The 14,848-nt window shown below is 38.2% G+C and overlaps 1 protein-coding gene and 1 pseudogene across 1 annotated transcript; one reads left to right on the forward strand and one right to left on the reverse strand.

Annotated features, from left to right (window-relative positions):
• Positions 1–1,171: 1,171 nt before the first annotated feature.
• On the reverse strand, positions 1,172–2,729 carry LOC121743896 (annotated as a pseudogene).
• Positions 2,730–5,976: 3,247 nt separating this feature from the next.
• On the forward strand, positions 5,977–12,209 carry LOC121744288 (BRCT domain-containing protein At4g02110-like). Its single transcript, XM_042137769.1, has 10 exons — positions 5,977–6,186; positions 6,285–6,374; positions 6,617–6,721; positions 6,944–7,045; positions 7,166–7,250; positions 7,692–7,761; positions 7,888–7,932; positions 8,046–11,048; positions 11,136–11,352; positions 11,433–12,209. The coding sequence occupies exons 1-10, from the start codon at positions 6,085–6,087 to the stop codon at positions 11,982–11,984; spliced, it is 4,371 nt and encodes a 1,456-aa protein (XP_041993703.1). The 5' UTR covers positions 5,977–6,084; the 3' UTR covers positions 11,985–12,209.
• The last annotated feature ends 2,639 nt before the right edge of the window (positions 12,210–14,848 follow it).

Below are 14,848 nucleotides of genomic sequence, written 5' to 3' on the forward strand. Positions count from 1 at the left end.
ACTTCCAAGAAAAAAAAAAATCTTGCCTAACTATTGGTGAATTACTAAATTTCAACAATTTAATTTTGGCAATAAAAGAATCAATGAACGCCACTCCAAAGTTGGTCCTGACAAAAAATTATCACAACCCACCTATTAATGACGAAATGTAAGAAATATTTATATATCATATAAACAATCAAGCTCCAACTAACTTTAATGAAAACTCAGCAATATAAAATCTTCAGAAATAGAAAATAATCGATGTCTGATGTGTAAAATCTTCCGAAAATTTTGAAGTACAAAGACGCCCCCCAATGTATAGTTAGAGCATCTCCAAGGGGAGAGGTAAAGTCATATAACTATCATATTTATTTTTTTTCATGAAAAATTATTCTCCAAGAATAGAGGTATTTGAGAAGGTATTATACATTTTTCCAATTTTCAGCACACATTTCCTTTCCAACTCTCAAATGAAGTAGAAATAATCGTATAAATAAATTTATACTTCATTGCCTCAATATTGCTTTTTTTTTAAAATTTTTCACGAGGGATGTTTATTTCTTATTATCATTAATTATGGACTTGGGCCCAGAAAGGATATTTGGCTACCATCTGCCAACAACATACGCTGCTATGATTTCAGAGGCCCATACAAAAATACGTCCCCACTCAATTGAATGCCAATGCTAGGTTTTGCTTTGTGTGCACATGGAATAAATCGTAAATAATAAAATATATTGTTCGCATAAATTTTTTATTTTGCATATCCAACTTTAATATTTGCGAGTTAATTCCTAGACTTTCAGTTTTGATCTGATCTTAATCGACTAAAATTTCCACAAATATTAATGCTGACATAGCTTGTTGATTAATTGACATGAACTTCAGTTCTCTTTATGATACAATATTATTTATTTCTACATCTAATAATGGCATACGAAATGAATAATAACACACCTAATCAGCAAGCCAGGCTAACTATAAAAGTTTTATAGTCCTATCCTATACTAGTAGTAAACAAATGCTACAACAACCAATGTGGCGGCTCCGAAGCACAAAGCATGCATGCCCATAAAGAGCACTTCCAACTTCCCAAACAAGAGAATGGAAATGTATTATTTTCAAAGTTTAGTCCTGAAATACATACTACTATTTCTTTGGAAAAAATATATAATGGGCAGATTTTACGTTTGATGTTACATGTACATACAGCCAAGCATAATATTCTCAGTGAAGAGGATATGTAGCAGATTTACAGATTGAGTTTACCAGCTAAATACCATGAGTGGAGGGCATGGCTACCAAATGAGAAGATATTAGCAAGAGAAGACAAACAATCCCATGGATCATCCCGAATTTCTTGTTCATCGCTGCATGCTTCGGATTTTTCTTCGCAACTTCTTGGTTCTTCATCCACCCAACTTCCTCCCAAATATTTACTTCTCTCTCGATCTTGTGCCTTTGTTTCATCATCTGCTTGCACCCAAAAAGAATGATAGAGTAACATGCTGCTTCTTATACTAAAGGCAGATGCAAGATATTAATGATGCTTAGTATTTTCATATATAAAATTGCTCAAATAAAAAAAAATCATTTTTCTTCACAGAAAGCAGCAGAGCAACAGTAGTAAAGAGGAATGGAAAATTCCCCTTGAATCCCTTCGCCTAATGGCTACAGCCCCACAAAGATGCTAATAGATATACTAAAACGCATTTAAGGTCATGCTTTAACCATATACATGACTATCAAGGAAACAAGAAAAACTCGAGACAAACAAAATCACAAAGCAAAGAAGGTCAATCAAGTCCAGCAAATGCAATTCTTGCACTGATTGCAAACAGTTATAGAAGCTAATTGTTTGTACCTCGATGGTCATGGGCGTAAAGATAACAAGATTGCTCAGATTGAAAGCAAATGAAGCAAGCAAGAAGCCGAGCTGGTACTTCTCAGTTGATCCTGATGTCTTCCAAAAGACCCTACTGCCACTGCACAGCACAGCACACTCCCACCATGGAAAAGTATGCTGGAAACATCTTGCTCTGTAGGTTTCCAAACTGATGCCTAGGCAGATTCCTTTGAAAAGAAACAACCAAAATTGAGTTTTACTGTAATAATTTCACAACCAATAATCAACATAACTAACTTCTAAGTTAGTAAGTGATTCCACTCACCCAATTCACCTCAATCTGATAATCAACCATCAAAACTATTGCATTATTTTACAAAATAGAGAGATGCATAACTAGAAAATTTTCAAAACCTATGTTCACAATGCTTAGCATAATCCAACACAACAACACGTGTCCTTCCAAATACATAGCGTTTCAATGAACAATTTTAAACGAGGCGTAGCAATGACAATTTCTAAAACAATACCATAATTAGGTACCAAGTGAATGCATATTGCTAAAAATAACATCAATTAACAATGAACAATTAGTCACTTGATTATTTTCAATCGAAAAAAAAGAAAAAAAGATACTTACTTGAACATAATAATGCCGCCGATGAAGGTCACCCAGAGAGCGGCGCCCCAGGCGGTAGAGAAGCAGAGAAGGTGCGCCAATTTCAGCGAGGAGAGGAGCAACTGCGAGTGCTGGCCGTCTGACTTAGATCCGAATGTTTCCGGTGAGAAAACAACGCCGATCGCAAAAAACGCCACCGCCGTGAGAAATCTAGTCAGCCACGCCATCTTCACTGGTTGACTGTTTCAGTATTCAGGTGAAAATGAAGTGCAATCTGCAGCTGCTCTAAGAGCATTCACAACCGTGCTCTTGCCAACTAGTACGGTTGTGAGTCCGGCCCCACTTTTTCTGCCTGCTCCTAGGTAAGAGCATAACACCCACTGCCGTACTCTTTCGCAAGGACGAGCACAAGGCCCCACCATTCCATTATTCAATTTAAATAAAAACATTTTCCCAAAATTAAAATTCATTAAAAGTAATCGAAATAATATTACAAATTACAAAAAAATAAAAATTACATAATTAAAATCTTAGAAATTAAAAATTACATAATTAAAGTCTTAAAAATTAAAAATTACATAATTTAAATCCTAAAAATTACATAATTAAATTCATAAAATTAAAAAAATCCACTGCTCGTGGCCGAATTTCGGCCAAATGGATGATGAATATGTGTATTTATAGATGATTTTGGAATTAATTTTTTTAGAAATTTCAAAAAAATTCAAAAAAATGGTAATAAAATCTGTATATTTTTGGGAATTCGATTTTTTTTTAAATTTTTAGTATTATTTTCGATTTAAAAAAAGGAAAATAAAATAAAATGCCAACTGCCAATAGAAACTCGCCACGTCGTCCTACTCGCTGGTACGGACGTGCTCTTAAGAGCACGTCCGTGCCCGCGGCAAGAGCGCAGCAGCGGACAAGCATGTCCTTGCCAGCGGTAAGGACGGACGGACGGCATGTTGCCACCGTTGTGGATGCTTTAAGAGCATCCACAATGGTCTAGGACCTCCCATAGCCCTCACATAGCCTTCCCACTGCCACATCATCTAGCACTAAAATCCTCCTGCCACATCATCTGGACATGCAACTGGACATCAAATAGCCCTCGCATAGCCTATCCACATCACTAATAACAATTATATAAATTTAATTTACAATTGTAGCAACATACAGAATTTAATTTACGAGATAAATACAGGAAAATTGAATAATACTATTAAAATTTCAAAAAGTACAATAATTTTAAAAAAATACATTTAAAAAATTACATAAATTTAAATAAAAACTAATGCCTTCCAATCCTCCGCGCCCACAACTCTTCAATTAAATCCTTTTGGAGTCGAATATGAGCCTCCGTCTGACGCATGTCGGCATGTGCTTGGAGGAGGGCTTCTTCATCGTGAGGTACCCCACCTCGTACGTTGGCGGCGGCGACGCCGTGGCTTGGACCGGCTTCAACATCGTCATTGGCCCAATCAGTCAGTTGTACACCTTCATCTTCGACAATCATGTTGTGCATGATAATACATGCGTACATTATATCAGCAATGCAGTCGACATGCCACAAACGCGTTGGTCCCTTAACTGCAGCCCATCGCGCCTGAAGCACACCAAATGCGCGCTCCACGTCCTTTCGCGCCGACTCCTGCCGCTTCGCAAAGTATGCCTTCTCCGCATCTGATGCGCACCGGATCGTCTTCACAAAGACGGGCCACCTAGGGTATATCCCATCCGCCAAGTAGTAGCCCATATCATGCTGGTTGCCGTCGGCGACAAAACTGATGGCCGGACCGACGCCCAGGCACTGCTCGTTGAAAAGGGGCGACGAGTTGAGGACGTTTAGGTCGTTGTTCGAACCGGCTATCCCAAAATACGCATGTCAAATCCACATCCGGTAATCAGCTACGGCCTCGAGGATCATCGTGGGATTCTTTCCCTTGTAGCCGGTCGTGTAGAACCCCTTCCAGGCAGCGGGACAGTTCTTCCACTCCCAATGCATACAATCTATGCTGCCTAACATTCCCGGGAACCCATGCTGCTCCCCGTGCATCCGCAGCAGATCCTGGCAATCTTCGGGGGTAGGCTTTCGAAGATACTGATCACCGAATACTTCAATCACGCCCTGACAGAAATACTTCATACATTCGAGAGCAGTCGTCTCACCGATGTGGAGGTATTCGTCCCACATGTTTGCCGAAGTGCCGTAGGCCAACTGCCTGATTGCCGCAGTGCACTTTTGAATAGGGGTGTGGCCGGGTTTGCCAGCCGCATCGTGCCTGAAGCGGAAATACAGATATCGCTGCTCCAAACCGTTAACAATACGCATAAACAAGTCCCGCCTCATCCTAAAACGACGCCAGAAATTGTTGGCGTTAAAACGAATCGGCATGGGTACGCCGAAATTGACGCCGATTTTGCCGACGCCGGTCGCAATGGTTCGGCGTCAGAACCGGCGTCGGCGAAAAATCGGCGTCGCGTTTTGACGCCTCCATTGCTGATGCTCTAAGTCTAGAAATTATTCACCAAACTCTGCTGCTTCTAGAAAGCTCGCCATTGAAGTCTGGGATTAGGGATGTCAATGTAGCCCGTAACCCATGGGCTGGCCCCCGCCAAATTTATAGGGTTAGGGCTGGAAATTTCTAGCCCGATAAAATCAAAACCCGATTAGCCCGCACCCGATTAACCCGCAACCCATTAGGGCCAGACCCGAAAACCCGATGGGCTGGCCCGAAAATCCGATAAAGTTTCTATTATTCTATTTTTTTTTACTCCTAATTCGACATTTTATTGATTAATTTTAACTAAAAAATAACTTTCAATTTTATATTATATATACAAATTATATATTGAATTTTTATTAATATAATAATTGATAAATAAATTAAAAACTTCAAATTCACAAGAAAAATATTTAAATTTCTAAAACATGCATTAAAATTCTACGAAATATCTGAAATATTAGTATTTGATCATGTTTATGATTGAGTTTAAGCATATATCTCAAATATATCATAATTAAATGTTTTACATTGCATGAATATTAGTAATTTTAATAATTATTTATTGGGTTTATCGCATGTTAATATTATCGGTAGCAACCCGATTAACCCGCTGGGCTAGCCCGAAACCCGAGCTTTTAGGGTTAGGGTTGAGCTTTTATAACCCGAAAGAAATCACAACCCGATTAGCCCGCACCCGATTGACCCGCAATCCGAGTAGGGTTGACCCGAAACCCGACGGGCCGGCCCGATTGACATTCCTATCTGGGATGTTGAATAAGGAATCAGACTTTAATGGACTGAATTGCCCTTCCTTTTATTAAATGGGCTTGAAGGCCAATATTCGGAGGAATTCTTAACTCGTAATGCCCAATTGATGATTAGTTATTTATACCGCCTAGGCTTTTGCGCTCCCGCCACCACCAAAATCAAAATTAAAAATGATTGGTTCATTCATTTTCGAATTCCCTATTTTATCCTTCCCTCGCCTTCTTCCTCGACAAGCTTCAGCCAATTAACTACACTTCCATTCCCCAAAATTCAATCTTTCCACTCCTTATTTCTACTATCCAAATAATTCAAGTCTGATTTTGCCCTTGAAGTGCGTGCAACTTGAGGCAAATTGAAGCACAATGCTGGCAAGCAAGCAAATTTCAGCATACAATGACCCCTCCAAAGCATTTGTCGGAATTCGATTCGTTCTCTTCGGGTTCGATTCAGTTAGAGAAGATGAGGTATCATTTCAACGAATTTTTCCGTTTGGAGTTATTTTTGTGGCCTTAGTTGCAAGAACGGAGCTTTTACTTTTACTTGGAATTCCTTTCAAATCTAGGTGCGGGCGAAGCTTTTAGAAGGAGGGGCAGTTGATACTGTGAATTATGGTCCAGATTGTAATCACGTGATCGTCGATAATCTTCTCTATGTGAGTTTCGCCTCTTCAAATTTTGGGTATTGCTTTCAAGTTTCGTGTATGACGAAACTTGCGACTTTGATAGTTAATGCTAGTATTGTGTTAACCAGCGTTTGCTTGAAGATTTATTTACGAAATTGATCTGCTTTCATTCAATATGGAAGAGAATAGCACTAATCCAATCGATTTTGATTCCACTAGCTCTAATTGTATGGAAATAGTTGCATAATTGCTGTTGTTTGCCTGTGGTGCAGGATGATCCCATATGTGCTGCTGCGCGAAGAGATGGCAAGATATTGGTGATTGGAAATTGGGTGGATCACTGTTTTTATGGGGGGATGCTTGTTGATCCTACTTCTGTAAGTTGTCTATTGTATATTATTAAGCTAGAATTGAATTTTAAAGTGTTAAGTTGCAACGCTTAACTGCACTATTGCTCGTTCGATTGATGTTCAACAGTTCAAGTGTATTGGTTCCCACATGCATTGTTCTGTACTTTTAAGTCTAGAATCTGTCGAAGATAATATATCTCGAACACTTTCAGCTCTTCTGTTTTAATTTTGTATTCTGATTCCTCACAGGTCATGTATTGGCCAGTAAGAGATCCGAGTGGGATTCCAGCCGCTAAGTCCCTGGTTATGTGCCTGACTGGATATCTAAGACAGGATAGAGATGATATCATGGTTCTGACATTTTATTTAATCTCTTCTGCTTTTTGAACCTAAACACAAGAGTTCTCTGCTCGTTTAAATTCCATTAACATTGTTTTGTCTCATTTTATCATAAACTTGTTTCTTGCACAGAATATGGTTTCCTTGTTGGGTGCCACTTTTACGAAGCCATTGCTGGCTACCAAGGTTACTCATCTGATATGTTACAAGTTTGAGGGTGAGTTCTGTGATGTATTTTTAATTTGTTGCTCAACACACTGGTGTCAACCGTAATATCCACTTTGTTATATGTGAATGTATGGAACCACTCTTTATCTGTAGCATGGATATTTGTTAGCAAACAACTCTTTTGTAGTTAGTATTTAGTAAATCATGTTTATAATGATGAAAACTGTTTGACAATCTATGAAAACAGAAGTTTGGAACCGCAGCACACTGTCCTTTCCAAAAGTCTTTGCTGTATGTTGTTCCGTTGAACTGATCATGATGGCGTCAGCATAGTTCTTCAAGTTTGCACTAAATTAATCTTTAACTGCTTCAATTTTTGTAATTTGTCCCAGAAAGTTTGCAAAATGTTATCTACATTCTTTTTTATCTATTTGCATTTTAGGTATTTTTGTGATATCGATATGCACTAAAAAATTGTATTCTTCACCAGGGGAGAAATATGAGCTTGCCAAGAAGATGAAGACGATAAAGCTAGTTAACCATCATTGGCTAGAAGATAGGTATGTTCAAATTTGATTATAACTAATCCAAAAGTATAAGAAGGATTGGGTATTTGATTTATTATAGAAATATAAATTTCAGCAGTTTGTCAAATTGATCTACATTTTGCTTGTGCATGTTTTCAGTCTGAAGGCCTGGCAGCTGCTTCCAGAAGCTGATTATGCCAAAAGGTGAGGTCCTGACAACGCAATGTTCTATGCTTTCACTCTCAACATAATAGTGCATAACTTTAGCATACATGTACCTTCATGGTAGTGTTTGATTACCATTGCTTCTGACACAGTGGGTTTGAGTTGATGATGGAGGCTCAAGCTAAAGATTCCGAAGAAGAGACAGAAGACATGGCCTCAGTTGATCTGAAGAAGAAAAGCATCACCAGTCCTCACAATGCACTAGTTGAGAATAGAAATTTCCAGTTACCTGAACAGCAGGGGGTTTCAAGAACCAGTCATTATGTGACTGCATTTGAAAGTTTTGCAAATGTTGGAAATACCAGCAAAACCAACTCAACTCCTAGAAAAGTGAATACCGGCAAAACCCAGTCAATTCCCAGAAAAGAGGCCGACTTTGGAAATGCATCATTATCTCGTGATACTCATGGTGAGAATATCAGTACTTCAAACACTTCTTGTGCCAGGAGTCCTGCTAAAATGTTCTATGGGGTGCCATCAAACGTACCCGATGGCACAACAAACTCTGAAAACATTGAGCATGTGATAGCTTCAGCATCTGGAAGTGCTAGGAAATCTGTGAATGATGGCTTGTCCAGATTAAGTAGCAAGAGTATGAAGGTCAGTCTCCCTCTGAGGTCTGAAAGAATTGAAAGTAATCCAGGCAGCCCTTTGTCAAATGCCAGTAAAACTGGACTTTGTGGAGGTTTTGACATATCAATGGAGAGAGATCCGGATGAGACTGATTCTCATGGTATCAGATCAGCATTGAAGGGAAGCTTCTTGCTCCCTAATGAGGGGGAAACCGTTGGATCACACCGTACGAACAACTCAACTGTTCCCCGTGGTAGTCTGAGATCACCAGCCTTAAGCCATTCCCCAAAAACATTAATCAGAAGTGGATTGGCTACAAAACCGACAGAAATGCCGGTTTCTAGATCTTCAGTTGATGGTTCATGCAGAATAACCTGTGATATGTCTCCGTTTAAAGGTACTAGCTATTTGAGAGAAGAAATTACTGATGGTTTTGCCATGCCATCAGAGATAATTCAAGATGGAACTGGATCTACTGGTTTAAACACTCCTTTAAAGGGAGCTTTGTCGCACCTCGATGAGGAACAAACAGACAGTTTGCCTCGTACGAATAAAATGACTATTTCACGTGGTGGTTCAAAATCAAGAAGGCTAAGCCGTTCTCCAAGCACCCAACCTGGCTGTTTGAGAGAAGCAGTTGGTGGCGCTTTTGTCCTGCCATCAGAAAACATTGAAGATGGAACTGAATCTACTGAAATTCAGACTCCGTTAAAGGGAGCCTCGCGGTACCATGAAGAGGAACAACCAAGCAGTTTGTCTGGTACGAAGAAGATGAACGTTCCACGCAGTGGTTCAAAATCAAAAAAGCAAACCCGGTCTTCAAAGATATTAATGGGAAGTGGATTGGATGCAAAACCAATGGAAATGCTGGTTTCTGGATCTTCAGTTCATGGTACACATCAAGTCGCTGCTAATGTTACCCCCACAAACGTTACTAGTTGTATGCGGGAAGAAGTTGGTGGTTTTCTTAACATGCCGTCTGAGAGGGATGGAGATACAACTGAATCTGGTTTGGTAAAGACTCCTTTAGATGGAGTCTCATTGCACCCTAACAAGGAACAGACCAGCAGTTTGCCTGGTAGGAAGAAAACGACTGTTTCGCGTAGCAAGTCCAAATCAACAAAACTAAGCCGTTCTCAGAAGACATTAGTGGGGACTGTATTGGATACAAAAGCTACAGAAATACTGGTTTCTGGAACTCCGATCCATGGTTCACGTCAGTCAGCTGTTGATATATCTCCTCCCACAGATATCACCAGCCAATTGAGAGAGGAAGCTTTGCTGATCTCTAAAGAAGCTTTAGCCACTTCTACTCTACTAGATGGAAAACAAGAGTGCGGTGATCACACAATTACATATTCTAGAGGAAGACCCAAAAAGCGGAGATCGCCTGATTCTGATGTGAAGGACCTTTCTGCGAGCAGGACCAAATCTTGCACTGGGGAAGAAGATATACATCAAAGTGATCTACCAGATGTCAGACCCCCATTTCCGGGTTCAAGCTCTATGGTAGAGAAACTAGATGATCACACGGATTTGAACTCATCAAAGGTGGATCAAACTGGCACCAAGTCAAAATCTCCAAAGAAAAAGATGCTTGCCAGGAAGACATTGGGTTCCAAACCAACTTCATGTAAAGAGAAAACTACAAAATATAAAGGGCTGCTTTCCGCCGTGTTGCAGAGTAAGTCTGCAGGTCATTCGAATGGAGCAGCAGCAGCTGAGCACACAAAAAATGCTTCTCATGCCGAGAAATTTGTCACAGTCTCTTCAAACCGCAATGAAGATGAAACTGTAGGCGATGAAACTGAAGCTCCAGAATGCGAAGGGCCAAATGAGTTTGACATGGGGAGCAAGAATTCTGCAGAAGTCAAAGAACATCATACAAGCAAGCAATCCAGCAAAAGAAACACACAAAAGAAGGAAGCAAAATCAAGGGTAAAGAAGAGCACTGAAACTAAAAAGTTGACAGAGTTGCCGGAATCAACATCAAGAGGTGATGTTGCAGAGAATAAAATAACAGAGGGCAAGAAACGTCCTTTGCCTAAATCCAAGATGAATAAATTGAAGGGTCCTACCGAGGAGGCCAAACAAAACGAGAAGAAGACTGTCTCAAAGAAAGGAGAAATGGCTGTGTCAGCTGGTAAAACCAGTAAAAGACCATCTAAGAAACTAAAAGGTCCACTTGATGTGGAGAAGGAAAATGAACCTGTTATGCAGCCAATCGTAAGCTGTGATAAAGGAGCAGCTTCAGATTCTACTCATAAATCCAAAAAGCCTCTAAAAGATGGCAGTAAAGTCGACAAGGTCAGTACACAGGACCTAACCACCAAGACCGAACCTGCATGGTTTATATTGAGCGGCCATAGGCTTCAAAGAAAGGAGTTTCAGCAGGTTATAAAGCGATTGAAAGGAAAAGTGTGCAGGGATTCTCATAATTGGTCATATCAAGCAACACATTTCATTGTTCCAGATCCAATTCGAAGAACTGAGAAGTTCTTTGCAGCTGCTGCATCTGGAAGGTATTCCTAGTTAACGCATTTTCTCAAAGTCTTATGTGAATGAAGCTGTACCTGACTGGATGCATCTACATAACTCAATTTTTGCAGTTGGATTCTTAAAACTGATTATCTAACTGCTGGCACCGAGGCTGGAAGGTTTTTGCCTGAAGAGCCATATGAATGGCAAAAGAAATGCTTGACGGAAGATGGATCAATCAACTTAGAAGGTCCACGGAAATGGCGTCTTCTGAGGGAGAGAACCGGTCATGGAGCGTTTTATGGAATGCGTATAGTCATATATGGCGAGTGCATTGCTCCTCCACTGGTATGCTACTCACTTGTTCAATTCTGCCGTAGTTATTACTTAATGATTTTGGCATAATGTGTATACAATCATCGAATCAGGATACTTTGAAGCGTGTTGTAAAGGCTGGAGATGGGACCATACTAGCAACCTCCCCTCCATACACGCGGTTTCTAAATTCAAGGGTTGATTTCGCCATTGTTAGCGCAGGCATGCCCCATGTTGACATGTGGGTGCAAGAGTTTCTCAGGCATGAGATACCTTGCATTCTAGCCGACTATCTGGTAGAGTATGTGTGCAAGCCAGGCTATTCCCTTGATAAGCATGTGCAATACCAAACTCATGCTTGGGCTAAGAGATCACTTGAGAATCTAGTTAACCGCATGGAGGCTGTTGAGGACCACCCTAAAACACCGGAAGAGCACCGGGTCGATGATACAGTGTGTCAAGGGTGTGGATCGCTTGACAGAGGAGACGAGATGCTCATATGTGGTGATGAAAGTGGTACCCATGGATGCGGTGTAGGTACCCACACGGACTGCCTTGATCCTCCGCTTGAGGCTGTGCCAGAGGAAGACTGGTTCTGCCGTGACTGCTGCCATAAAACTAGCAGCCGGAGTTCCAAGAAACGAGCCAAGAAATCGAAGAAGTGATATGCCTAGTGATCTTGAAATTCTTGCAAGGTTAAAGGTTTGGCATAAAGGCTTGTGAAGTAGCAAAAGACACTAAAGATAACTGAACATTGCTCTCAAGTCTTAGCATGATGTTACGTACAAATAGTAAATATGAAAATCCTTAAACTTATCACGTTTGTTATGTTAGTTTTTGACACTTTGTTCAAAGCAAATAAAAGAAATAGATATGTTCCTTGCTTTTGAGTGGAACACATTATTTTAGGAAATAGACCAATATTTGAACAAATCTGGCCCATTTCCTTGGATTTAGTAACAAATAATTTTTATGAGTGGAGAAACTTAAAATTTCTCGCAAAAACAAATCTGGTAAGAATATGATTCATTTCCCCCATATATTGAATTCTGCCTCCTAAATAAACAAAAATTTACCTAGAAAATAGACCTTCTAACTACCATCCCTGAAAAAATATAGAGTGGTGCTAAATGGCCATATTATGGCCAGCCATAATATTAAAAAATTATTAAAATTCTGTATAGTTAATGCCAAATTGTTGAAATTTATGCATCTAGAGAGTAACAATTTTTTAAAGATTAATATACCCTCAAATATAAAATAGTCATGTAGAATATCTATTTATGTAGAATATCTATTTTTTAATCAAGGTTGAGACCTTAGACACATCACACATGTGCCAATAATATATCATCAGCTCGAAATCTGTCAATGGCCTACAAACTATAATAGGAAGAATATAAAATACTAGTACTGGCAGGTTCCTGGGTGGTAGATTGTCCCTAAGCAGACAGGATCGAATGCTGGCAGCCGCAGTGTGGGAGTTTCACCACTGTGGTGGCTCCTTGTGTGCTGGTTACCAGTGTAAGTTCCTCCCACCTAATGGGCCGCTGAGGTACCGTGTTTGAACCCCTCCATAGCGATGTCGGGCCGGGTTATGGGGGCGCCTGGGGTGAGCGAATCACCTTTTGTCCCTAAGAATATAAAATACTAGTACTAGTATAACTGGAAATTGAAAGAAAAATTGATTAATTATTTTCCAATAATTTCATTTCAAATTCAAAACTATGGAGATGGATCTGAAATGGGAACGCATTTTTTCTATTATTTATTTATATAAAGTACTTGTTGCAGATTGATAGTTTTGTGTATTGAATTGTTTAGTTACATTGTTATACCATATTTAAAGAAGTGCAAAATCAAGTAATAAATGCATCCATGGCTAGAGGGAAACTAAACGATGAATTTATTCGATAAACGCAAACTATAACTTTCTATGAGTATGCTTTAAATAAATTATGTTACATTTAACATTTAACAGTATGCTTTAATTATATTCATGATATTATTCGATAAACGCAAACTATAACTTTCTATGAGTATGCTTTAAATCAATTTTTTTTATTGATATCTTATTAAGTCAATCGATTTTCAATTCGATTTTATATTTAATTGAATAATTTGATATTCAAATGGTAGATCCATACATAGTTGAAATAATTGGATGTTTTATTGATTTTATATTGAATTAATAATTTTAATTAACCTTAAATTTAATTGAACAAGTACAAAATTTAAAAAATAAAATTAAAAACACTGTTATTAAGATTATATACTAAAGTATAATATAAATAGAAATAAAGTGTAGTAGTAAAAGTGTTAAGTGGCAAAGTACGTCTAAAAAAAGAATAGAATAAGTGAGTTATAAAGAAAGGGTAATATTGTCAACTGAATTAAGCATTAAATGAGATGATTATTTTATTAATATCTAAAAACACCTATATTTACTGAAATGCCATTTATGGCCAGCCACATTATGGCCACATAGACTTACCCAAAAAGATATCTAAATTTTGTTGCATTTGACGTTTTATTTATTAGGTTATTAGTATTTTTTTATTTTTTTACTTCGGAAAATAAGAGCGGTGAAATTTTGTCAACGGAAACAACAAATCAAAATTCAAATTGTGTTATGTCATAGTATAGTATGTTACTCCATTTATTAAGGTTAGCTAAATATGCATATGTCAGTTTATTATATGCATATCATTATGTCAGTCTGCACATTGAAAATCAGCAATTTGGACCTTGAAAAGCCCGATTTTTCAATAAAAATCCAGAATTTATTTAAGGTAAACATTTCGAAATCTGGATGCTATAAATCCTACACATTCTTCTTGTGAAAGGAATCTTCTATTGCGCAATCCATGTCTTATTCTACCTTCAAAATTATACACTTTTAATTTATGCAGTAATAAAAATTACTATTACACCTATGCTCTATAAAAACTGAACTGAAATATTTTCTTTATCCTCAATAATATAAAGAAGGAAAAAACATTTTTACTGGTCAACTTTTTTTTATGGCATTATCGTTACAGTACCAATTATCAAATTCAATGTTGTGGTTTTTCAAGGCCAAATCCAATGTAGTTTAAAACTCAAAGAATAAGAATATAAAATCAGTGCGTCAGAAAATCCATTGAATCCTTCAAACTGTAGACCTTCAAAACCTTGTAGTATAACATATATATTTAATTAACAATTTAATAAACTTAGATGTGAAAGCATATTTCTTCCACTATCAGTCTCTGCACAGAGTAATATTAAAAACACGCACAACACACAATGAAATGAATTAAAACCCACACCACACCTACGGTTGATAGATTTGTAGGGTTAGCTGTATTACTTAATTTCATAACATTATACAGCTATATGCAACCATGAATTAATCGTCTTATTCGTATGCTTTAATTAAACATTTAATGAACAAATTTGTCTAATTTGTTCGGATGGATCATTCGCATTATTAATTTATATTTATGGGTTGATTCTAAGCAACTAAACATTTTAACCTATTTTTAAT

This window comes from Salvia splendens, chromosome 8 (assembly GCF_004379255.2).
Source record: "Salvia splendens isolate huo1 chromosome 8, SspV2, whole genome shotgun sequence".
NCBI lineage: Eukaryota > Viridiplantae > Streptophyta > Magnoliopsida > Lamiales > Lamiaceae > Salvia > Salvia splendens.